Source organism: Perca fluviatilis, chromosome 4, assembly GCF_010015445.1.
Source record: "Perca fluviatilis chromosome 4, GENO_Pfluv_1.0, whole genome shotgun sequence".
Classification (NCBI taxonomy): domain Eukaryota; kingdom Metazoa; phylum Chordata; class Actinopteri; order Perciformes; family Percidae; genus Perca; species Perca fluviatilis.
In genome coordinates this window covers 15,381,688-15,409,009 of record NC_053115.1, presented here as the reverse complement: position 1 = coordinate 15,409,009, position 27,322 = coordinate 15,381,688, and the positions used below count along the sequence as shown (strand labels likewise).

General features: G+C 41.1%; 1 protein-coding gene across 8 annotated transcripts in view; it reads left to right on the top strand.

The window, feature by feature from the left end:
• The window catches only part of scn8ab (sodium channel, voltage gated, type VIII, alpha subunit b), a 57,139-nt gene extending 39,999 nt beyond the window's left edge, over nt 1–17,140 (top strand). For all 8 annotated transcript variants that reach the window (XM_039797380.1, XM_039797378.1, XM_039797377.1 and 5 more), the window contains exons 21-28: nt 738–911; nt 7,002–7,124; nt 10,978–11,262; nt 11,359–11,412; nt 11,500–11,637; nt 12,177–12,281; nt 12,401–12,671; nt 13,215–17,140. In XM_039797380.1, the coding sequence (XP_039653314.1) occupies nt 738–911; nt 7,002–7,124; nt 10,978–11,262; nt 11,359–11,412; nt 11,500–11,637; nt 12,177–12,281; nt 12,401–12,671; nt 13,215–14,380 (2,316 nt within the window). In that variant the 3' untranslated portion in view covers nt 14,381–17,140. The remainder of the gene's footprint in view (nt 1–737; nt 912–7,001; nt 7,125–10,977; nt 11,263–11,358; nt 11,413–11,499; nt 11,638–12,176; nt 12,282–12,400; nt 12,672–13,214) is intronic.
• Nucleotides 17,141–27,322: the final 10,182 nt, after the last annotated feature.

The following is a 27,322-nucleotide window of genomic DNA, read 5'->3' as shown; positions in this document are numbered from 1 at the left end:
TCCATGAAGATGTACACAAGCAAGATCATCTGCTGCTTTTCTTCTGCAACTGCTCTTGATATAATTGTTGCTAATGGACAGCAAAGTGCTGTAATGCACCAACCATTCAACCGGCAGAATCCAGCTTAGGTTTGCAGCTTTCTTATGTGCAAAAGAATAAATACAGGCAATCGAGAACAGAAGAGTTGTGGAAATGATGAGTCTATTTTTTTTTTAAGATTATTTTTTGGTGGTTTTTTTCTGCCTTTAATGGACAGGACAGGTGAGAAAAGGGAGAGAGAGGGGGAAGACATTCAGGAAATCGTCACAGGTCGGAGTCAAACCCTGGACCTCTGCGTCGAGGCATAAACCTCTAAATATATGTGCGCCTGCTCTACCCACTGAGCCAACCCGGCCACTGATGAGTCTAATTTGACTTGCCGGAAAATTTCCTTTATCAACTACTTTTCCATGACTATACAAAATATAACACGGGAAGATGTTTTAGAACAATGAAAATCCAGGTCTGCCATTCTTCAGTGAAATTCAGAAACACCCTTTACTGCCAAAGTGTTGGTTGATTAGGATTTCTTGCCATTTTTTAAATCAGATTGTAGAATGCAAATATTAAACAAAAGGTGAGGCTTACCTCGCAGTTTACTCATTTTTAACATCAACATGTTTAATGTATCAATGGTTAATGTTGAAAGAGCTCAGTTAAGCCATTGTCCATGTGATGATTCTCTGCTGCTCTTTAGGCCTTTGAGGATGTGTACATTGAGCAGAGGAAGACAATCCGCATCATTCTGGAGTATGCTGATCGGGTTTTCACCTATATCTTCATCCTGGAGATGTTGCTGAAATGGGTGGCCTATGGCTTTGTCAAGTACTTCACTAATGCCTGGTGTTGGTTAGACTTCTTCATTGTGGATGTAAGTACATTTGCATACCATTTTGTTGTATATTTAACTAATGTGCAACAATGCAATGTATACAAGTCCTTTGGTTCAACTCCTCATGGTGATATATAATGATTGCAACATCAAAGGAAGACATGGATTTGAGAGATTGGCTCACTGGTCAGTGTAACCGTTAAGGCTGACCATACATGACCATTTTTAGGAATTAGAATTAGTGGTAGAAAGGTTAAAGATGTTTTAATGTAGGTCAAACTGATTATTTTTTTCTTTCTTTTTTTAAATAGACCACCATTTCAAAAGGCCTCTTTGTTTTTGTAAAAAAAAAAGCAAATGAGCAAATGGATCTCAAAAACAAGTTCCTTGAACTAAACCTTGGAGTTCTAAGCAGTTCTGATAACCTAATGTGTACTTTTCTGAGTAAGTTTTGAGTCAATATTAGGTTAGTGTATCTTACGTAACAAAGGATTATTGGGTCAGAGCTTGAGAGACACATTTTATTTTCCTATGTGATATCCAGGCTTTGCTGCAGTGCTTTGTGGGCCACATTTGCAGGCAGCAAAATGCTGCAACTTTAAATGTTACTGTTAAAAATGGTGGCCATTGGTATGGAGTCAGTATGGTGTATATATTTCAGTGTTCACAGAAATGTAGGTAGTAAAAGTGGACAGAAAATGTGATGTTTATGTGTAAATTACTGGTAAATTGATAAGAGTGCAATGTTTTTCTCCTAGTACTCTGTATCAGTGTCATAGCCTTTTTGGGCCGCATGACAGCAGCACAACAGCAGCCCTGACACAGTAAATATCTATAAACTCTTGTTTCAGAGCTATTGTATAGCTCTGGACTGCTTGGTCATTCAGTGGTTTCCCATATGACAGTTACTATTGAGCACATATGGTTTACTCTTTTTTTTTTTTTTTTTTTTTTTTTTAAGATTTTTTGTGGCATTTTAGGCCTTTATTTGTGACGGGACAGCTTAGGGGAGAGAGAGGGGGAATGACATGTAGCAAAGTGCCGCAGGTCGGAACCGAACCCACAGCCGTTGCGTCGAGGACTGAGGCTCTGCAAATGGGCGCATGCTCTGCCACCTGAGCTACCCAGGCGCCCTGGTTTGTCATTTTCTGTTAGTTGTGTATGATTAGTTTCTTACTTGAATTTCTTCCTGTGTCTGTATTTGAAAAAGGAAAATATACATAACATGGTATGCTTAAAGGCCACATGAAATGAGGTCCCTTCTTCCTTAAAATACAGCCAGAATGAACATGGCATGCTTGGCAAATTGCAGGAAATTGCATGTGTGAAGCACAACAGGATAACAGAAAGTGAGCGATAGGCAGGCAATATGGCAGACTAAGTTCTTAAAAATGACCTGGCTGATTTGTGTCATTTGTGAAACTAAACTGTAACAACTACAGTAGCAAGCAGTCACTGAACTGCATTTGGATTGACAGCATGATTGATCTTTCCACAACTAGCTGATTGTCGGAGGTGCTAGTGGTGCCTGCTAGCTTTGCAATGTTCTGCCTGGCTCTACCCTTAATGTGATGTATTTCCTGTTGAAACAGGAAGTTAAGGTGGGGCATAAAACAGCGTAAGATAATTGTTACCACAGGCCAAGGGGATATCAGTTAAGAAGAGAAATGCAGTTGATGAACACCTACCTACCAGTGCAAAATGAGGTCACTATGAAATATTCGGTGCTTTCCAGTTACAATTTTCCGGGAATTTCAAGGCATTGTTTTATGTTGTCTTTAAATGTTGTGTATTGTCAGAGACTGAAAAAGAATAGGACAATGTACACAATGATTTAAGTTCAGAGACCTATCTCGGAATTCTGAAAAAAAGTCTGAATTTGAAGTAGTTTGAAGAGTTTTGTCATAAATGATTGACTATTGATTATACAGCATAGTCATAGTTTTGTGTGTGTGCCATTTTGTAGTGTTGTCTGAATTCCCAAAGGAAAATAATTGTGTGCTACTATATAGTAGACTCAAATTATATCATTTTCATATCTATATACGTATACAATTTCCAGATTAGAATTTCCAGCCAGGTCATTTTACGCGATTAGTGAACAATTTTAAATACAGCCTCTGACTTTTTTCGTATAACTCAAATTGTTTCCTTTACATGTACTGTATTTGATGATGTGTTCTATGTTGTGCTAAGTCATGTATCAGTTGGTAAGTCCTCCATTATCGCTACACCACCAATTTTTCACCGACCTTGACTGTGAGGCGCCAACCTGTCCGTGATTCAGTATTAACATCCTATGTCACATGATAAGGATGCACTAATGGATGTTGTGTTTCCTGTTGTCTGTAGACATACCATGATATTATTTTGAATAGTTTATGCCTGATAACAGTTTTACATTTCTCAAAAATATATTGATGAAAGGATATGATAGCCTATTTAATATTTTTTTTCAAATTTCAATTATTCAATATTATTTTTATCAGACTCATTACGAACAATAGATTGTTCATTCTAAATGATAAGCGGTGATACATTTCTATGGAGTTTCTGCCATAATTGTGCAGTATTTGAGTAAATTAATAATAATGTCCAGCATGTCACAAACTTCTACTTCTTCATGTCTTCATGCTGATTATTGTTGTCCTAAAACAATTTTTATAGGCATATTACCGCCAACAACTGGACTGGTATTGCGCAGTAAACCATGATGAATTGTGGGGTACACTGGACCAAAGTGGAGCTAGGAGAAGAGTGTATCAAGTCTGGGTTTTTTGGTGGTTTTTTTCTGCCTTTAATGGACAGGACAGGTGAGAAAAGGGAGAGAGAGGGGGAAGACATTCAGGAAAAAGAAAAAGGGTTTATATTCCTGGAGAACATGCATGTGTTTTAGAAAATTAAAGGTCCAATATTTAATACTGACAGCTAGTTACTGAAAGTAAAAGTTACTGCAGTACAAATTCAAAATACTGGAGAGAGTTGTCTCGAAGTTCACGGAGGTTGCCAGGCTGAGCACGCAGCATCCAACAATGTTGCTAGACGCTAGTCTCACATAGCCAGACATTACTTCACAGCACAGCGGAGTAGCTAACGTTAGATGCTGGCTATATTGACAGTCATAAAAGCCCTTTCTCACTCGGAGCTCTGTACCCACCTGACAGACGTTGAATTACGGCAACAATCGCTAAACACACTGCAAACTCACAGTCCTCTCTTCCCGATTTACAGCCCCCCTCTCGTGGTAAAATAACTCACCGTTGTCAGCTCCAGCCGCTGAACTACACTTTGTGAACAACCATGGGCTGCTTGCCTGGTCTTCCGGTAACGTTAGCAGGGTTAGCATGGCGACGTTAGCCAGGACTAGCCAGGACCAGTCGGGATCACTTTACTGGCTGTGTCTCAGTTGTTTTTGCGAGTAACCAACTCGGGTACTCTAGCTATATAATTCAATGTGAGTACACAAATGTTGAAATGACATAAAATGCCCGTCCCTAGTGGCTTTGATAAATTACCCTGAAGCTAATGCTTACCTGTTAAGGAGGAAATTAGCCAACTCTGCGTCCTTTTGGGCTCTAAGCTGTCTCCATCTTTCAAATACCACTCCAATATTTACCAGGGGGTTGTTACGTCTCTGGTCACGCTACTGTTAGAAACATGCTGTTTTTTTCTTTTTAGGTCGGGTAGAATCTATCTCCATTGATCCTGTTTGTTTGTTTGCTGCTTTCATGGCTTAACTAACATAACGTTACAGCTGTAGCACGCTGGGTTTACGTTTTTACAGGTATATCTGGCAACCAGGCCTGGCTGTCAAACTGGGCAGTTGATAACAACACACAGATCAAAACATAAACATAAATTTCGTCACGGAATGTAAATTTCAAAAAGAAAAAATACTGACATTAGCATTGTTGTCAGAAAAGACAGTATTTCAGCTTAACATGTTTCTTTAATATCTGATGAGACATTGGTGTCATTTTGGGATTTTTTACAGTACATATATTACATATTGGACCTTTAAATGAAATTCAGCAGTTAGAATATAAGGTTGTGTGGTTGACTTTGTGGCCTAAAGGTGGCAGCACAACAGGAAACCTAATGACAGCTCCAAAATGGAGTGTGAATGTGCTCAGTAAATTTGACCATAACTGCCTGGTAGAGTTTTGTATTGGTTATGAACAAGTGACAACTATGGCTTGCTAGAAGCACTAGAGGAATGGCCAGGCTGTCTCAAAAACATCTGGATTCATCTTCAGGGGACCATGAATATTATGAATGAATATTAATTTTCATGGGAATCTGGCCATTAGTTTTCCAGATACCTTTCATGGCCAAGTGTAAATTTTCACCTGATAGGGGTGCTAAACAAAAAGGTCAGGTGATCAACACAAATTGTTTGGATTTATTGTTCGGGACTGGATATTGATGGATACCAAATTTCAGAGCAGTCTAGCCAATAGAAGATCTCGAGATATCCTGGTTTTGGATGGACAAGGGGACTTATCCTGATGCCTCAGACCCTTGCACTAGTAAAAATATATGTGGGTATTTGTCCCTGTTTCATCAGTTGTAGTTTATTAAGAAGATTGGATAATGAGCCAGATCCTAGAGAGTTACAATTTCTGTTCCATGCAATGTCTGGTAGGAGCTGAAGGTGTCCACTGTTACTACAGCTCGACTGATAAGTTGTATTGATTCTTGCTAGAAGATGGATGTCTGTGCATATATGAATATTCAAGACTTGGACAAAACATAAGAAGACAAATATAATGCAATTCTATACAATAGCCCTCCATTACATACTACACATACATAATGTGTAGTAATGTTGAGATTGTGGTAATAGAGGTGTTGATCCAACTTTGTGGTGATTCCTTAGATTTTAGTCTATGGTTTTGTCGTATGAATGCATTATATTGTATTGTGCTTCTGTTGATTTGTCCACCCACCCATTGTATATAAAATGTAATACTGGCCTATATATTTTCATCATAAGGATTTATTCCCAAATAGCTGTATTGTCAATTATTAAAAGTCAATTATTTTCTGGCTCCAATTGTCATCAAAATAAGTGTGAAGGACATCAATTAATAAACCTTCTACCAGTGTGAGATGGCTTCATGTTTTCTGAAATAGAAATTAAGACAGCATTGTACTTCTCATTTGTCTCTTCAGCATTTATTGTTAGGAGCGTAATTTATGGATATAGCTTGTGATACAGGAGAGACAAGTCAAGTTCTCCAGGTTATGTGGTGGGATCCAGTGCTTGTCAAACCTCTTAATGATTCTTCAATTGTAAACCTCAAATATGCAGAAATCTCAATATATTCTAAATCGGCCCATGTGTTGTGCAGATAACTTATCCTGACTTTCCATGCAAATCTCTTCCCTTATATTGACCTGTCCTCTCTCTCACAGCAGGTGCCTATAACTGTGTCTTTCTTTAGGTTAAGAGAGACAATGTGCAGCTGTCGAGAGGAACTGAGGGGTCGGTGTTTGAGGGTTCAGGGTAAGGTTTGTGTGCTGTGTTGGGACTCGTACTTTCACAGGTTATCCTCTATCTTCTAACCCTGAAAGTTGTCCTCAACCTTCTGCGTTTTTCTCTCCCCCTCTTTAAAGATGCTCTCTGGTGTGGAAACTGTACTGTTTTGTACTGTGTACTGTGTGTATATTATTGTGTCACATTGATTTAGTGTTTGTGAATACATCTTTCCTCTAATTTTTTCCCTTTGTTTGACTCTTTATCTTCTCTCCCTCTCACTGTGTCAACCACAAGTTTCTTTCCAGGTGTGCTTACTGTGCTGTTAAGCTGGTTATCACGCTAGACTGGCTTGCCAAACTAAACCAAACACAAGCAAACAAACACATAAAAAAGAAAACTTGGGTCATGTGCACTTTATTGACCTTTGTCTATTGTAATAACCCCTGTTTAACCTTATGTTATATAGATACATATACTTACACATATAGAAACTATATATGTACTTATATATATCTGTATATAACCATTCAGACAACCTTTCAGTACATATATAGGGCCCACCATTCTTTCTATTTCCCCTCTAACTATGTGGGTCCTCTCTTCCTGTGCCTCTGTCTTTCCCTCTCCTTCTGTCCCTATCTGTGTAGGTGTCTATAGTCAGCCTTATAGCTAATGCGTTGGGCTACTCCGATCTAGGCCCGATTAAATCACTCAGGACACTGAGGGCCTTGAGACCCCTCAGGGCCCTGTCACGTTTTGAAGGGATGAGGGTAAGACCTAAGATACCAGACAGCTGGTCCTTCTGCATGCCGATTAAATAAAAGCATCAACGCATGCTAGCGATGGCAATATAGAAATTAAATTTGTTTTGCTAAGGGACATTTTTTAGGTAAAAGCTTTTATCAATGAGAAGCTTTTTGCATGGATGCAGATCATCTCAGATGGCCATAATACATCTGATTTGATTTATCATATTTCATTTCATGTATTATAAATTTAGTGCTATGTTAAGGCAATTAGCAGTGATTTGTGCATTAAAGATATTAACAAAACACCTTAAAAATCTGTCCCATGCCTTATGAAACACTAGACCATAACAAGGATTTTGACCTGAATGCAACACGTTAATAATAATAATAATAATAATAATAATAATTACTCAGCTCTGAAGTGTTCAGTACCAGCTGAGAGAACAACTAGAGGTTAGTATGAACCATCACACAAAACTTAGTGACAGGACAGGGTTAATGTAGACTGAAGTTGTACAATCTGTGCAAGCTAACCGATGTCTGTTCAAGTGTTTTTGAGCTACAGAGACCCCCAGTTGTCATGAGATGGACAAACAAATTGATATAGAAATGGGTGCAGATGATCAATTAAACTGTGTGTGTGCATTTTTATTTTAAAGTTTTACAGTATGCACACAGTTGATTAACAATTGACCTTAAAGTGTACAGTTTCCATGTCAATCATTTTGATTCCATGCGACCCCTGGAGAGCTCTGTACTGAGCTTTGCCTGAGAAAAACACATTTTCTTTGTACAATGATAATTTGCATTTTCATTATTTCGTTGTGCGATTGGTTGGATCAGCCTCTGGTTGTTGCTGGGCAGAACAAATAAATCTTGTCAGATCAGCATCCTCTGACTGTTGCTCTGCCTCAAGTGTCCTGTTATCTGATCTTATCACAATTTGGCTTTGGCATTGTCACACTGGAAGATCAACAAACTTCTGGTTGCATATCCCCCCCTCCCCTCCCCCCCTCCCCCCCCCGCCATCCTTGCTCACCTCTCCTCAGTGAATGTCATTACCATGATTTTCATGATCACCATTTTGCAGTAGTAATATTAACTGATCATATGGATGCATTGTCTCTATATTATTAGGCAGAACTCTAAAATGAAAAAAAAAGTTTTGATGTTTGCCTGTATTGTTTTGGTTTATTTGGCTTTCTGTTACCATGGCACCTCTGTGTTTGGAAATGCACATTCATATGGTGTCCTACCCAGGCTAATAACTAATAGTTAATAGCTTTATCTCCTCCAATATGCTCACACTGCTTCAGTGCAGCAGTTACACACTGCTTTACGTCATTGTTTGGGAATACTCAGCAATATGTTTTTTTACATATGTAACAATATGGCGTATGTATGTGTAACAATATGGCCTGGCAGAATACATTGCGAACAAAATTGGGAGAAGTAGCCTGGGTAAACCCTGACGAACTTCCGGCAAATTTGAGATTTGCTCTGCAAGTCAGTCTGGCGAAGAGCCCATTCAAACCCATTTCCAATAATTGAGGCACCAATCACAACCGCTCAGGCGACGATAGCGCGACGGCGAGCAGCTTTTTGTTTACATTCAACATGACAGCTACCGAAGCGCAGCGTCACCCGGATCGTTGGTCTGATTGGTTGGACTATCCAATGTGCCCAGAGACATTTGAGAGGCGTCCGTTGGTGACGCCCCTTTGGAAATGAACTGTCAATGAACCTTTCCCAGACCCACTCTCAGTTACAACTGAGAAGGGTCTGGTGTCAACCAGGCTATGGGAGAAGGGATGTGGAGCTGAAAATGTATTGCATTGTAATCAGTTATAACTGAATGCCAGTGAGTGCGATTTAAGTATCAGAAGTGCTCTTTATCTGCATGAGCACACTGTTAACTAGATATTTTTACTTTTCAGTTTTATTTTGTGTAGATAAACATCTTGGGCCCCATCTTGCACTCAGCGCAATTGACTTTGTACACCGACGCATGTATCATTTCTATTTTGCACCCAACGCACAGCGGACTTTTCCCTCCACAGACGCACGTCGGTAAATTAGGGAATGTATTTGTGCTCCCGCGGTTGCGGTTCAGCGAAAAGAGGAGCCGTGTTCAGGCGCAAACGTTACTTGGTGCTATTTTGCGCAGTTTCAGAGAACAATTCCGCCACAGACCAGGAAAAACCTGGTCTAAAGTCAGTGGCGCTAGTCTAAAGTCAGTGGTGCGTTATTCAGATGCTATTTTAGGGGCGCATGCTTGGCCATAATGTAGCGTGCGCACAACGCGCATACACCTTGCTTCTCTCATCTACAAAGAAGCAGCAATTCCCATTTTTGCAAACCATACATAATTACAAAGAAAAATATTACTGAAAATGCGCTTCAGGTGTTTGGATAGATCAGGAGGCATTTTACAGTACAATCCTCAAAAAGTCGCAGCATTCTTTGTGGCTTGTTGTGTTTTACACAACATTTCCGTGAATCATGGATGTGTTGATGACATAAATGAGGAAATATTAGAGGACTTAAGGAGACGTGAGATTGGATTGGACACTTGAGGGTCCGGGAGTGGCAATGCGCGATGAGTAGGTGGACGGAGATGGAGTGGGGGGAGGAGGATGGGGCACAACAGGTGCAGGTGGTGCGTTTGGAGGCCCATGCTGAATGGCTGCAGCAATCCTCTCCAGACTTGAGGAGATGCGCCCGAGGGGCCGCAGCAACATCGCCACCCGGCCAAGACGGGCGTTTATTACTTTGCCGCATCCCGGACAGCTCCCGCTGGCGTGCGCCAGGCAAATCCGCCGTCGTAATAGCAGTCCGCCATGGAACAAGCGCGCCTGCTCTTAAAGGGAATGTGAGATGACGCTCTGATTGGCAAGAGTCATTTATCCCGCCGGTATAATAGCAACAGCGCCCGAGATCCGCCCACAAAGCTACTTGCATTCTGCATTTCATACTTGCGTTTCAGATCGTTAAAATAGGGCCCCTTGTTTTAAAAAAGCAACCTTTTTATTTAGATTCTATTATATTATAGGAAGTATATATATATATATATACATATATATATATATATATATATAAATAAATAGTCTATATCCACGACGTTTCACTTCGGATTGCGCCGGTGCCGCTGGAAATTCCGGCGAATGTCCCTCATTTCAGCCGGATGTCCGTCACCTTCCGCTTTCTTTGTGTTGGCATTTTAAACTCCGGTGGATTTATGAGGACCATTGTTAACTGCTCCTCAGATCTCTGCAGGGTAAATCCAGACAGCTATCTGTTGAGTTTTCTGTTGCACGAGTCAAACAACCTTTGAACGTACACGTTCCACCAAAACAAGTTCCTTCCCGAGGCTTTTTTGCAGAGGCACTGTTGCTCCGCCTGGTGCTTAGCGCCGCCCAAGACGATTGTGATTGGTTTAAAGAAATGCCAATAAACCAGAGCACATTTTCTTCCCATCCCGAAATGCTGTGTGGACTCGCCAGACCTTCTTCCGCAGTGCTGTGGAGGAAGGTCTGGCAATGCGAGACTATACAGGGAGTAATAAAAAATAGTAATTTAGTTTACACTACAACTTTGCTAAACATATCATGAGGGAATCAAACCATGACTCTGAATTGTCTCGTGCCGAACCATGAACTGATAGTTTTGCTACAACCCTAATATTTTTTTGGGATGTGCTTGATCTTGTGTCAAGATATCAGATTAAACACCTTGAGCCTCTAATGGAGGGAAAGAATGTGCATTCCTGTGCATGTGTGTGTTGATGTTCTTATTTGTGAACATCTCCATGCAGTTGGTGTATGATTTCTACTGTAAGTTATTGCGGGCTCTGTTACCTTGCTGTTCTCTTCAGGTTGTGGTAAACGCCTTGGTGGGTGCAATTCCCTCCATCATGAATGTGCTGCTGGTGTGTCTCATCTTCTGGCTCATCTTCAGCATCATGGGTGTCAACCTGTTTGCTGGAAAGTATTACTACTGTTACAATGAGACAGCTGAGGAGAACTTCTTCCCTGATGTCGTCAACAACAAAACAGAGTGTTTTGCACTCATTAATGCAAACTTCACTGAAGTCAGATGGAAAAACGTCAAGATCAATTTTGACAATGTCGGTGCAGGATACCTGGCACTTCTCCAAGTGGTGAGAAATCTTTGCTGTTGCTTCGCATTTGTTTCTCTCCTCTGATATCATGTGTTTAACTTGTTTTCTCATGCAATGTGTCTGCCCAATTAACAGGCAACATTCAAAGGTTGGATGGACATTATGTATGCGGCAATAGATTCTCGAAAGGTATGCTTTTATCAGTTTTCGGACTTCCAGATCAACGTGTAGTAGTGCAGTTTTGTGCATTTCTTTTTCACTTTTGCCACTTGACAGGTGGAGGACCAGCCTATCTACGAGGACAACTTATACATGTACATCTACTTTGTCATCTTCATCATCTTCGGCTCGTTCTTTACTCTAAACCTCTTCATTGGTGTCATCATTGATAACTTCAACCAACAAAAGAAAAAGATAAGATTTATTTTCCTCACTTTAAGTTTTCTGAGAACAAGCTGCTTTGAAGATTAATGAAAGGAAATGACTCTCATTTTTGTCCATTGAATAGGAAGTCACTGACAGCAGCCAGGTAGCTTAGCTTTGTATAAAGACTGGAAACAAGGGGAAGTGTTCATTAATGAGCTTTTTTCTTCTTCTAATTTTAGATAAGCTGGTAAGAGGATTTTGTAACTTTTAGACAGAGCCAGGCTAGCTATTTCCCTTTTCCAGTCTTTGTGCTAAGCTAAGCTACCTGGCCGCTGGTGCAAGCTTCACATTTTCTGTACAGACATGAGATGGTCTAACTATCAGCAAGAAAGCGATTAAGCATATTTTACCAAAATGTTGAATTAGTACTTTAAGCTAAGAATCTGAACATTGTAAAGAAATAAAAGAAGCCTTTTTGTATGGCACTTGTCAGCACAGTCAAATTAAATGCACTATATTTGGATTAGTACTGGAATGAGAGGCCTAAATCTTTGCAAATTGTAACCAAATTGTTTTTGTCCCTTCACTTTGGAGGTCAAGATATCTTCATGACGGAGGAACAGAAGAAATACTACAATGCCATGAAGAAACTAGGGTCAAAGAAGCCACAAAAACCAATTCCCAGGCCGCAGGTAAATACTGTTTTGCACTCTTCATCTTAACTGCCAAGCAGATTTGTATTTGTAAATTTCTAAAGATTAAGAAAATGACTCCAAATAACCCTCCTTCCATTCCCTCCCTTTCTCTTTAGAACCAGATCCAGGGCATGGTGTTTGACTTTGTGACGCAGCAGGTGTTCGACATCTCCATCATGATCCTAATCTGCCTCAACATGGTCACCATGATGGTGGAGACAGACGATCAGACAGAGGACACCGAGGTTGTGCTTTACTGGGTCAACTTCATCTTCATTGTGGTCTTCACTTGCGAGTTTGTATTGAAGCTCTTTGCGCTGCGCCACTACTACTTCACCAACGGCTGGAACATCTTCGATGTGGTTGTGGTCATCCTTTCAATTGTAGGCAAGTATTCAAAAAGGGTTATTTATGAACGGTAAAAGAAGTGGGAAGCTGCTTACTTGGATATAGCTCAGATATTGCCCATATACATGGGGTTTAAAGGCCCAGCACACACAGGTGGTTTGAAGGGTAACTTCCCCCAAAAATAAAAAAAGATATTTTGTCACTTTCCTTGAGTGGTATGAAGCCGTTCAATTCATTTGGGTTTTGAGATATCTTACTTTATGTTTCTTCTGGTCCCCCTATTGACTTGTCTGATAACTGTATTTACTGCTTGATTTTTTATCCAGAAATAATAATGAATAATCCACACTCCACAGACTTTACTATGAATAGTTTTCATTGCAACTACTTTACAGATATGAACTATTGATAGTGTGTTTTTTGGTTCATGTGACTTCCTCCACAATTTGCATGAAACTATGAATGTGCTGTTCTTGCTTGTGTATTGTGTATTAAGTAAATCAGTCAGTGTTTCAGTAATAAAATCCCCTGTATTTTGACCAAATGTATGTTGTGTCTCTATTTGCTCCCTTTCTACTTTAGGAATGTTTCTGGCTGACCTGATTGAGAAGTACTTTGTGTCACCAACACTCTTCAGGGTGATTCGTCTGGCTCGTATCGGCAGGATCCTGCGTCTCATCAAGGGGGCCAAAGGAATCAGAACTCTACTGTTTGCCCTAATGATGTCACTTCCTGCCTTGTTCAACATTGGCTTACTACTTTTCCTGGTTATGTTCATTTTCTCCATCTTTGGCATGTCCAACTTTGGCTATGTGAAACACGGGGCTGGAATTGATGATATGTACAACTTTGAGACCTTCGGCAACAGCATGATCATCCTGTTTATGATCACCACATCAGCTGGCTGGGACGGCCTGCTGCTGCCCATTCTTAACTACGCTCCAGACTGCGACCCCTTACTGGAGAATCCTGGCACCCCCGCCACAGGAGACTGTGGCAACCCTTCTGTGGGCATCTTCTTCTTTGTTATGTACATCATCATTTCTTTCCTTATTGTGGTCAACATGTACATTGCCATCATCTTGGAGAACTTCAGTGTGGCCACAGAGGAGAGTGCCGACCCACTCAGTGAGGATGACTTTGAGACCTTTTATGAGATTTGGGAGAAGTTTGACCCTGATGCGTGCCAGTTCATCACCTATGCCAAGCTTTCGGACTTCGCTGATTCACTTGAACACCCACTCCGAGTCCCCAAGCCCAACACCATTGAACTGATCGCCATGGACATGCCTATGGTGAGTGGTGACCGCATCCACTGCCTGGACATCCTTTTTGCCTTCACTAAGCGTGTGCTGGGTGACAGTGGCGAGTTGGACATGTTGAGGCAACAAATGGAGGAGCGTTTTGTGGCTGCCAATCCCTCCAAGGTCTCTTACGAGCCAATCACCACTACTCTGAGGCGCAAGCAGGAGGATGTGTCGTCCAGAATAATTCAAAGGGCCTACCGTTCCTACCTGGCTAGGCGGGGTTTTGTCTGTAAGCGCAAACCAGCCAATAACAAAGTGGAGAATGGCGGGAACAATCAGGAACAAGAAAAGAAGGAGGGCACTCCCTCAACTGCCTCCCTGCCCTCTTATGACAGTGTAACCAAACCTGACAAGGAGAAACAGGATGACAACAATGAGGGCAAGGGAGGGAGGAAAGAGAAAGGAAGAAACCAAAAAGACATCAGGGAATCTAAATGTTAGAGCGTTGGAATAATAATCACAGTAATAACAATACAAATTATAATAGTGTAACTTCAAGCAAAGCGAGAGGAAACTCACCCACACAGATGTACAGATTATTTCATTTGCAAGTCAGAAAAAAAAATAATACTCAATAATTTTGTTTACAGACTTCATTCTTATATTAATGCAGAGGGAAGCAGCTTGGTCTGTTACAGCTTGAAGACTCTTGAACTTCAGTCAAACCAAACATAATCACCATACTGTGTGACATTGTTGTATCTAGACTACTGATCTTAACAAAAGGGAATGAAAAACAGACAAGGAAATGTCTGTGACTGCTGAAAGGCAGATTGCTCACTTTACCACTGGTCTACAGATAAGACAAGTAACTCTACACCAAGAGATAGAATTAAAAAAAACACTAAAGCAATTCAGCGCCTGGACGAAAGTAATGGATTCCTATGGAAGACAGTGTTGTGAAGGAAAAACAAGGATGCTGCTTGATGCTGAAGAATTGTCCTCTAAAAGCAGCCAATGAGTGCTTCTGTGTCATTTAATACTGAAATGTATAGAGGAGAAAAATGACCCACTCACTCTATAAGAGCAGACCGAAGGATGACTGGTGAATGAAAGACACAAATGACAGAGAGCGTTGGAAGTACTTTTCCGTTTTATTAAAGCTAGAAATTGTTCATTTGAGCAGCAAAAATGCAAACAGACAAAAAAAAGAACAATATTCAAGATTTTGCCCATGTCACTTAACTCTTCTACTCATTTTATCTTTGTTATACCCACATCAAAACGCTTTTTTTACATGGGCTTTCACACCAATTGGTTAAGGGTCTGTTTATTATGGGGCCAACTCGGGCCAAGGGCTTACATTTACTCAGAAAGATTTCCAAACAAATACATAAATAATTGTGCTTGTTCAATGCATAGAAATGACTTGCATGATGGCATGTTTTGATCAGAAATCTTGCATGAATTATCATAGTCCACAAGACACTAATACTCAGACCACAACAGTGGCTCGACTGTAAGATTGAGACATTGTCAAAATTTGAAAGCTCAGAGTTCAGAGTAATTTGTTTAACAAAGATAAGTGATATTGGGGATGGTAATCTAAAATGGATCTGCATTTTTATCTCATTATTCAACACATTTCAAATGTTTAAATTGTTGCCCCTATGGACAGGAGAATGGAATATGTTGGTGAATAAAACCACCATAGTGGATCAGTGGGGAAATCCAAACAATTGATTTGCTGCTCTGGAGATTTTGAGTGTGTAAGATGTGAAAAAGGATGTCTGTATGTTTCATGGGACTGACATGTTTGTTAATTTGGATCGAAATGTTTTCAAGGGGCGCAACACTTTTAAACTAAAATGCTTGTATTTATTATTTGTATGCACCTATGTAATGTTCCATACCATCTGCCTTTAGTTTTGTGTGAGCGGGCATTGAGGGTAGTCCTATTGTTGGTTATAAGTGATTTCTGGGGATTTCACAGGTATGGCAAACTCCTTTCTATTCTGATGTTTCTCTGTGGGTGGTTAGACCTTTCTGGAAGAGCTGAGAAGAGTTGTGATCATTTGTAGTTTAAATCATTTGATGTCATGTAGCTTATTCACATGTGAGTTTTTTTATTTATTTATTTATTTTTTAACACACACATACTCCTCCACCACCCCTGAAGTAATATTCATGTTTTGGTGGGTTATGAGTCTTATTTTACACACTTTTATAAGCCACATCTAAGATGATATTGAGGGAAACGGTCTTGTGCTGAAACATATTTGTCGGGTGTAAGTAGTACCCTATATTAATGAGATAAGAAAGTGATGAGAACATTGTGTGTGGAGAAGCCAAAGAGATCTGCCTTGTTATCCCTTGTTGCCCTTTGTCCTTGGAGTTGGATGAAGTATGCCCTGCCCATTAAGTTTTTTCACTGTCATTATTAGACAGAGAGACCCTAGAAATGTATGCAATGCTTGAAAAATTCATCCCTTTTTCTCAGGAGATATTATAGATGTACTATTATGAGCTCTGCAACAAAATGCAAGTGAATGTGATGGGAGTATTTATGAAATCATGTTTTACTCTTTTTTTTGTTTTATGCCATGTTGATGGACAATGATCTCGGCTGGCTGCCTTAACTCGGCAGCAGCCCAGTCAGGGGCCAATTTGTCGCTTCCTGCTTATAACTAATAATTATAGGGCTAGAAGCATCTCAGTGGAACAGCAACATTTCGCTTGCTTGTAATGGCGGCGTTTATATTGATAGCAGATTACATTTGTGGTTACGTCATGAACTGTAGTCTGGTGTCAATTAATTTAGATAAACAAAATAATAATGTTAAGCCCCGATAGCAATCACAGAAATAGGAAACACTGTGAGGAGATGTCATGAGAGTGAATTGGGATATGGTAGTTTGAGCAGCACTTAATTATTCCGTAAGAAAAAGTGGCATGCTCGGTGGATAGGCCCCAGTTTAGTGCTCTAAACCTGTCATTTGCCAATTTTGTTTGTCATATTGCTCTATTGCATAACAAATACCAAATAACCAACAGAGCACTGGATGCATTCTAATGGTACTGTGAGCCTAAGCACCACACCACAGCTTTTGCACTTCCTGTTGTGCAGTGATGTCACTTCCTGTTTATGAATAATTCCCTCATCCGTTCTCAAGTTCTATGGTCCAGTTGCTGCATGAGATCTCCAAAATCAGTGTGGGTGTTACCTTGAACCAAATAAAACTCTGAATGATAAGCATAAAAGCAACCGCCGTCCATTTTCTCCAAGATCACCATGGAAATACAGACGCGTATTACAGAAAGAAACCTAAAAAATAGACACACATACATCCATTCGAGAAAAAAATAAAATAAATACAGTTCAAGCTATGTTCTATAGGGCACAAACTGCAAAAGCTAAGAATGGACTTTTTAAGAAACTATAAATAATGTAATATATTTTACTTTAACGGCATGTGTAGTTTTTTGTAAATACAGGATTACTTAAAAAACTACAGCTATTAATCTAACACTAAATATTAATAACCGTAAATAGAATGGCTTCCAGCTGACACCCCTTGTCACACTTGTTAGGCTGTGACACATTTGTTAGATGGAGTAGATTTTTTTGAGTCACTTTTCACAAAAAAAGGGCAGTAAGTTAAAAGAATCTATATTAAAAAGCAGAAATTGTATTTACAACTGTATAAATCAATACATACATATACAAAGCTATATAACATATATATATATATATATATATACTGTATATATATATATTTTGTATATATATATACTGTATATATATACTTTATATACTTATATATCTATATATATATCTATATATATATATATATATATATATATATATATATATATATATATATATATATATACTCTCCTGTCCACTCCTTGCATTGAAGTGATACCAGAACCACAGAGTGTTAACTGATCATGCTTCTTTCTTTGCGTGGTATGTTCAGAGAATAACCAAAACTCTGGCCTGCCCAGGACGTCTGCATACTGGGTACCAGCGTGCAATGCATGGTGTTGTACTGGCTGCTTGCTGAAAATTGTGGAGCCTGCCTTGGAGAGAGGATTGCACTACCAGCATACCCTTTTGTACATGTGTGAAGATGTCTTGCCCCTAGTTTCCTATATTGTACATACAAAGATAATACAAACAGTCACACACATTTACACGCACACACTCAGCCTTTTACAGGCAACCGCTGGTTAACCAGTTTGCCCCAGTATGAGCCACAGCTCACTTTGTGTGACAATTTTTTGCTCGTTTCAGCTCTAACCCATGTCCATGTTTCCCCTTAACACACTGCTGCAGTTTGGAGTTGGTCTTTAATTTTGCTGTCACTTTCAATATGATATATCTAATGATTTAAGGGTTAGTTGTCTTAACTGTCTGTGTGTTTGTTTATGGTGCAATATCTCTTAACGGCACGTGCCTTTTTAGCTTCCTATTTAGTCTGTCAATAAAATCAGCAATGAGGATCTCAAAACTCATGGGAGTGAATCAAAACGGAGCACGATAGAAACGATGTATTGAGTTCAAAATTAACTTGTAAACTGAAAACTCACCACCTAGATTAGACTGTCTGGACTAACATCTTGTAGAGTCATGTAGTACAAGTGCTCTCTCTGTGTGTTCTGTTTACCGGCTCTTGGGCTAGTAAAGGGAACAGCTGTTTTACACTTCTGTTCATTTCCAAATGTTGGTTTACCAATCGGTATATGAGGCCATTCTTTTGTAGCATGACTGAGATAATTTTATTTTCTTTCCTGAAAATAGGCTAACTGAAAAAAAAAAATCTTTTGACTGTCATTATCTCTTGCCACTGATACAGTCAGAGAGAGGACGTGTGTTGCACAACCACATGGGACGATTAAGCGAGAATCAGCGAAAGAATATCTTCATTTGAGCACGAATCTATTTCCAAACAATAAAGCAGCCTTCCAGTTACACCTCTGGCTGGTGTCATTTTTGGATATAACATTAATTACACTTTATCATGAAGAATATGTTCCATCATGCCTGCCCATGGATGTTTTTGTTGCTGTCTAACCACCTCATTTACTGTGATAACTGTGAGAATTTAAAGGTTTAAGATTATCAAGCAATTTGGTACACAGTAAAGAAGGTGATTTTTTTTCTTCTTCTAATATTCACTAAAACTGCTTGTATACAATGCAAACATGGCAGAGAAAATGTTTGAATGCTATACAGAACAGGGAGGGACAGAGACAGACCAGCAAGAGAAAGCTACAGTCTGTTTAGGTTTGGAAACAACACAATACACTTCAGAAATGCCTAACTCGCATCGTCTTTTGTTCCTGTTTTAACAAGACTTGAATATGGTTATTGCTTGGGTTGATGTGGTTGGGTGTGTCATGGTGCATCAGCACCGAAATGACTATAAAAGCAGGTGTGTGCGTGTGTGCGTGCCATGCCGTGCGTGCATGTATGTTTCTTTCCTTCCTTCCCCCTCCTCTGTGTGTGTGTGTGTGTGTAAGGTGCCGCACCGAATGAGGGAAGGAGCAGGGAAGGGAGGGTGGAGTAAGCAGAGACAGCACTGCAGTGCAGATAGATGGATGCAGTGGCCTGGGCTGAGTCAGCAGCATGTTCCCAATAGGCTCAGACTGTACAGTGCACTGTATAGCACCTCCTTACCCACAGCAAGTAAGCAGAGGGAAAGCAAGCTACAGCAGGAAGATGAAAAGTACATGAGAACAATGAACAGAGGCACACACGGTGAAGAGCTAGTCTGTTGCTGTGGATTTACCCTTCAACTTCTACCTGCAGTGCTGCATGCGTTTGGAGTGCATCACATTATTTTGTACAGTTTGATGCTGTATCTTACACTGGGTTATTGGAAAACATAGGAGTCTAAAATATTGATGAGTGCCCAACTGTTCATCACTAGTGCTTTAAAAAGATCCATTTTAGGTGATTATGAAACATTTAACTGGTTATTTTACATTATTTATGTGTAGGAATTGTTGATTTCTATACTCTATTTCTAGATGTGTGGCTCTCCTCTATAGACACCATTTGAATATCACGCATATCATATATGCTGCTCTATACACATGCTTTGTCTTGCTTTTTTCCCTTTAGGTTTCTGTCATCCTTGCCTCTATCTGAACAGCAGGACTTGGTTGTAGAGGTGGGACATGGATTAAGTAGGACGTTAGTGTGATCTGCCGGGCTGTCTGAGCAAGTCTGTGTGAAGGAGGGAGGGAGGGAGGGAGGGAGACAGAGGGAAGGAAGTGTGTGTAAGGGATACACAGAGAGGGAGGTTGTACATGTCTGAAATCAATAACATGTAATCTGCAGTATTGCCGTGATCAAGTTTCTGGGTGAGGTAGTGGTTGTTCACTTATAGTTTTTCTTTTTCTGTGTCAGGTCTGCTCCACCATGCAGAAGATGAGTGGAAAGGTGCATATATCATATATCTATCTATACATATATACGTGTCTGTATATAGTATATAAATACCCCCCCCCCCATACATACACACACACACACACACACGCACACACATCGACCCAGTTTCACTCAGTTAAATCACTGTGCAGAGGAGGGGCATGAGTTAAAGGGCCTGACATTATTGTCTTGAATTCAACAGTTTTCACATAGTTTAGATTACCCAGCTGAGAAAGGAATTTAAATCAATTCTATTTAGCCAAAATGGAATAAAAGATGTGATAGATGTATGCTGATTTATCTCTGGTTTGGCCCTCTACCGCTGCCCCATCCATCATAGATCATAGCCCTCTCTACCCCTGTTGGATTGGGATTTATGTTTTTCATCCTTGCCCCTGAAAGTGTCTACAGAGATCACAGCCTTTATCTACTGTGTTTATTGCTGTAACCCCTCCAGTAGCCTGTAGTGAAGTGTCTCAAATGACTTCTTAAAGCTATCTACCACCCTCTGGTGGGACTTGAAGGAAATAACTCAAGACAACTGCTGTGTCACTTCCAAAGATTAAAGGGATAGTTTTTGTTTGTAGACATATGGTAGTATGAGTTACTCGCTGGCAGGGTTGGGTAGTAACGGATTACATGTAATCTGGATTACGTAATCAGACTACAAAAATCAAGTAACTATAATCAACCCAAATTAAAATAAAAAATGTGGAATCAGATTACAGTTACATTGTTGAGGATTACCTGATTACATTTTATCATGCGAACAATGCAACTTTTTTACGATAGTTTATGTTTTAATTTGACAAGCAGTTCATTCGTTTGTCCACTAGATGTCATCCAATTGTCTGTGTAGTTTCTTGACAAGAAAAAGGTTCAAATCAAAACTCAAGATGGAGGAGCCGTCGACGTCGAAAGACAGACCCGTTTCAGTTGGGAAAAATGCGTTTACTAGCTGGCAATATCGCCACAACTTCGATTTAAAGACAGTGGAAAATAATAATGTGTATGTTGTGTGCAAGTTGTGCAAACCAAAAGTGCAAGTATTGTCGACGGCGCTAACATCTACTTCAAATCTGAAGAAACACTTGGATGTAAGTTGAACGTTAACATTAACATTACAGGAACATGCTCGGCATCGTTCAGGCATTGCTAGCTATCAGGTGGTCCAATGATGATAAACTAATGGTTTCAGGTATTTCACCATTTAGTGAAGGTTAAATTTGCATTTGCCACATCAGTATTGATCATGGTAGCGATGGTTAGGCTAAACGTTATGTCGACCGCTCATAATGTTATATTGGATTTTTTTAATGGATCTCTTACTGTTATCCTGGGAATCATTGTAACATCACTTGACTTGTTAGTTAGCTTAGGTAACGTTAAAACAGCAGTGATCTGCGGTAGTAGTCTAACTGTACATACACACCGACGATGACTTGAGCTGCAAAGAAGCTCTGGCCGCCCTGTCAAGGACGCTTGTCAAAAAGTCCGGGGAAGCTTTTTGACGCTTTGGCAGCTCTGACGTGGCAGCATTCTTCGTGTTCAACACACGATTGAAGAAAAAGCACAAGCAGCCACTGCACGGCCAATACATTGACACTAGAAACCTTTTATAAATTACATATATAATGACAGAATTTGTATTGTTTGTTGGTCGCAGCGGTGTCTGTTAGCAGTTAGCTCACTCGTTAGCCGCTGAACCGCAGCAGAATGCAGGCAGAGCGAGCAGCCGCCAGCTGTTGATCCATGCAGGACTTCACTACGAGCGGACTGTTTAGAGACGAGGTGACTGGCAGGTAACGTTAACTGGTCCCTATACGCAAACAACGTCTATATAAATGGCAACGTCGGTATAAATGGCAGGGAACCCATGTCTTGGTAGGAACGAACGTTTACATCGTATGTTTCTCCAGAATCAGCCAGCGCGAAGGACGTCTATATTCCGATTGGTTGCTGGCGTTTGCCGCTGCTTGCCGCTGAACCGCGTGATAGCTCATTACCATAAAGTTGACGTACTTTCAACTTTCGCATTGACGCTCTGGTCGCTCCAAACGCCCAAAACACGAGATTTGCCGCTCCTTGCAGCTGAGAGAAGCCAGCTTCCATTGAAAATGAATGACTTCTGGTAACTTTAGAAGCTCAAGTCGGCGGCGGTGTGTACATACAGTAACTTACTGTGATCTAAGAGTAATCCTAAAGTAATCAGATTACGTTACATGTTTTGGGTAATCCTACTGATTACAAAAATTGCCATGTAATTTGTAGTCAGTAATGGATTACATTTCAAAGTAATCTGACCCAACCCTGCTCGCTGGTGTGGTGGTGGTGGCATGGTATTTGGATATTTGCTCTTGTCTGTTAATCATGTGGTCAGAGATAACAGCAAGCCAGCAGCTTGTCAGCAAATGGGGCCTATTTCACACACAAAAATCCAAATGCAACACTTTTATTAAAGCTTTAGGGCCCTATTTTAACGATCTGAAACGTAAGTATCAAATGCCAAACGCAAGTAGCTTTGTGGGTGGATCTCGGGCGCTGTTGCTATTATACCGGCGGGATAAATGACTCTTGCGCCCGATGCAAATCTAAAATGGGTTGGTCTGAAGTAGCTACATTACTCATAGGTGTGGTTTGGGCATAATGTGCAATAAACCAATCAGAGTGTTATCTCACATTCCCTTTAAAAGCAGGCGTGCTTGTTCCATGGCGGATTGCTATTATAATGGCGGGTTTGCTAGGCGCACGCTCTTAATACATCCATGGGCGCACGCCAGGAGCGGTTCACAGCCGAGGAGACCGACGTTTGCTATTGATTTTTCTTTTTGACAAAATGTAAATAAAGAAATGTCACAAAAACCTACTTTCCGATGTTTGGGCTCACTCTCACTGAATCACGAGGTTATGAATGCATGGTGATATTTTTGCAATGTAGTCTAACATTAGACCGAGATTACCTCACTATAGACGATGCTGCTCTTCTGTCTCCCATGCTGCTGCTGGGGCATTTGGGTTAAGTGGCATCGACACATGCAGTTCAACATCACATCTCCTTCAGTCCTCTAATATTTACACATTTATGTCATCAACACATCCATGATTCATGGAAATGTTGTGTAAAACAAGGTGATATTTTTCCTTGTATTTATGTATGGTTTGCAAAAATGGGAACTGCTGGGTCCGTGAGATGAGAGAAGCAAAGTATGGTGTATGGTGTGGTGTGCACACTCTACATTACGGCCAAGCATGCACCCTTAAAATAGCATCTGAATAACGCGCCACTGACTTCAGACTAGGTTTTTCCTGGTTCCTTGGTCTGATCCAAGCAGATAGAGTGCATTTGTGTGCATATAATATATGCCTAGCCTTTATGCCTAGCCTTTATGTGTGTGTGTGTGTGTGTGTGTGTTAAAGACAGCAAATAAAAATGTACGACCCCCGTACATTATCCATGTTTGAATTGAAATATATAGAAGTTGTCATGAACACTTCTGCTCCACTGACAGAGATCATAAAATGCAGCGTATGACAAAACGATAGACAGTTAATGCAGTGGTGCTGCTTGTCATATTTAATTGACGTCGCTTTTAATGAGGGCTCGGAGGCAGAGATCATAGACAGTAAAATTAATGGACAAAGCGACGCCATAAACTTCCACGGAGACCATAGACTGGGTAAACCCAGCCCGATCTGCTGGCGATTTGATTTCGCCCTGCAGCTCAGGCTGGAAACCTGTACATATATCTTTCCTGCTTACGTTACAATTTTGTGGGAACTGATCACAAACTGGCTTAACCACCTGGTGCGCTATTGGCGGGTTTAACACGATGACGATAGAGAAGCGACCAAGCAGCTTCTTGTTTACATTTGGCCACCGAAGCCGAGCAACCCGTTGATGCCGCTGATGCTGCTACGTCACCCGGATCGTTGGTCTGATTGGTTGAAGGACTATCCAATTGCGTACAGAGTCATTTGAACTATGCCCTTTGATCACGCCTCTTGTGCAGAGAAAATACAGAGCAGACTCCCCAGACTAATGTTAAATCTTAAAAGATTGAGCTTGGTCTGGTGATAGCCAGACTACGGAGACCAGTGAAGTCTATTAGAAGCACTTTTCCGGTGATGGCTGAGCGTTACTGCGCAGCCTCAAACTGAGCTTGACGACGTAGATGTGACGTGAGCAACGTGTCTGAAAGTTGCAAGTCTTCTGGTAGCTGTGCCAAGAGAAATCTCAATCATTCCCAATCTTACAGAGACGCAGAGCGTAGGTATATGTAAGGAGATAACATGGGCACAGGCTAATTATTGCTAACTAAAATGCTAGTTAACATTAGTAATTAAACCTAAACAGCTAATGTAAGTCGACACTGCCTGCGAGCTTCTCCTGAATATACGGTAATTTGTCTACTATGTGACAGAAAGTTGTGTGGTTATGACACAATTGTTAGCCTATTTTTACAAAAGCGTCTGCTACGGAGCATTGACGTGAGATACAAGGTAATGGAGCCTTTTATACATTGTCGTGTTTATATATATAATAAACAATGGACAAATAGAGTCTTTAAACGCTTCAGATGTAAAGTTATTCGCTGTCAAAGTGACGCCAAAATGAATGGGAGTCAATTGGATGCTAACAGCAGGTGATGGCTTGTTAGCATCAAAATGTCTCCATAGGAGGTTACGCTTTGGAGATGCTCGCTTACCCCCTTGGCAGAGATGTCTCGTGGTTGTTAAATAACTTTTGCCTCGACTCCTCTCTCCTCGGGGCTCTTCCTCGAGTCCTCGGCTCGAATCTCCTCTGGGCGGGACTAAGACGTGAGGAGGGGAAATCGAGGAGAGGAATCGGGGATGCACAAACTGGGAAATGGGAAAGGCCCCTGGGCAAGTGAAGCTTTCTTGAAGAAACCCACTTAGCTTTACTAAAGGTCCCATGGCATGAACATTTCATTTTATGAGGGTTTTTAACATTAATATGCGTTCCCCCAGCCTGCCTATGGTCCCCCAGTGGCTAGAAATGATGATAGGTGTAAACCAAGCCCTGGGTATCCTGCTCTGCCTTTGAGAAAATGAAAGCTCAGATGGGCTGATCAGGTTACCTCCCCTTTCTCTGCTTTGCCCGCCCAGAGAATTTGGCCCACCCATGAGAGAGAAACATCATGGCTTTCAAACGAGCAAAGTTTGTCAAGGCCACACCCCCACCCTCCACAGTTGGTGGGCAGGCTTAACATAAGGACGGCAGAGTTGCGACGGTTCCGCGTGAATTCCCTGCTACTTGAAAACAAAGAAGATGGCTGCTGCTGCTGGCGAACAGCGCTCTTTCAAATCGGCTTTAGCCGTGTCTCTGGAAGACTTGGAGTTAAGCACTGAAGTAATTCTTAAAACAGGAAGATGTGTTCGGAGTTTTGCCGACCGGATACGGCAAAAGTTTAATCTATAGACTAGCGTTGCTCTGGTTGGTTATGAGTGCAGAGGGAATTTGAAAGACAACCGTTTATCCCGCCCCTCGGATTGAGCCCTGCCAATGGTGAGTTCTCAGGCTATGTTTAGACTGAAACGATCTGAAGAGAAACCGCAAAAGTGGCGTTGCTTTTTATTCCGCGTTTAGACGAGAGTTTTGGGGGGAAATCTGCGTGCATATGGGGACGCAAAAGTGTGTGAAATTTGATGTAGTATGCACGCCAGGCGGCTAGGTGGCACTGCCACACAACACCACCAAGGCCACGCGCTTACGTAGAACCTTCCTTCTACTTCTCTCCCTAGTAGCGCGAAACAAAAACATGTCGAAGCCAACAACAAAAGCTTGTCTGGAAAGACGAGGAGGTGGAGTTGCATGTTTGTCTGATGATGACCGGCACAGTCGACCGTGATAAGCCACAGCACAGCACCCACGGGAGCACTACCAATATCCTGAGCCTCGCAGCCCTTCAGCTGCTGCTTGAGAGCGAGAGGCAGCGGGCAGAGGAGGCTGAAGCAGACCCTCCTCTGACCGCTGGCCGGCTGCCACTCGCTCTCTTTCTCTTCATCTGCAACGTTGTAGCCTACTCTGGCTCAAAGGAGTAGCCTACATATGGTCATCGAACTATAACAACCTTATCCACATTGTCGAAATCATTTAAATATTGAGCCATTACATTGAAAATCTTTCAGATAACTGGAGCCTATAATTTCTGTAGCCTACTCCGTAACAACAGAGGGCTAGATTTATCAAGCCGTTTGCGCCTGTTTCCAGGAGCTAATTGGTCGCAAAGACGGACGTAACCGATGCGGGCTATTTACAAACAGGGCGCACTTATGTAAAATCGCAGATTGCCTGCCACATGAGCAAGAAGAGACAAGTTGCGCTTTCAATATGCGTTCGTGGGAGGGTCGTGGGGAAAGTGGGAGTTCCACCCAAAAAGGTGGGAGGATAAGCGCAAAGTGCACCTAATTATATATTCCGTGGTATTTACAAAGACTGTCAGTAAGAGTGCGCCTCTATTCTGCAGGGGAAATTTTCCGCCTCTTTAAACCAGCCGCAGTCGAGTTTCTTCGTAGACCTTTATATGCCGCTGGTGAAATGGCAACAGTAATTTGAGCAAGACGAAGACATAGGCGAGGCTGAAAATATTTTTAACACAAGAATCACACTTTGTCAGTGAACTCAACATCATTTAGCTTTACAGATTAAGCAGCCATGCAATATTAGAGTTACTGGAAGAAATCAAAGATGACATTAAATCTCCCACTCAGCGTTCACATCCCATTCCAGCAGTTGTTAAACTCCTCGCTACATTACAAATATTGGCATCAGGATCATTTCAAACAGTCATAGCATCAGCAGTGGGAATATCGCAGTCTGCACTCAGCCATATCATAGCACAAGTACCGCTTTGCTACAGCGCAATTTACGGTATAGTGGGCGGAGGAAGACGCTGATTCCCTGATGGGTGTCAGGGTTGATAAATACTACGCAAAATGTGGAAGCATAGCGTGTGCTATTACAGAACTCGCATAAACAGACG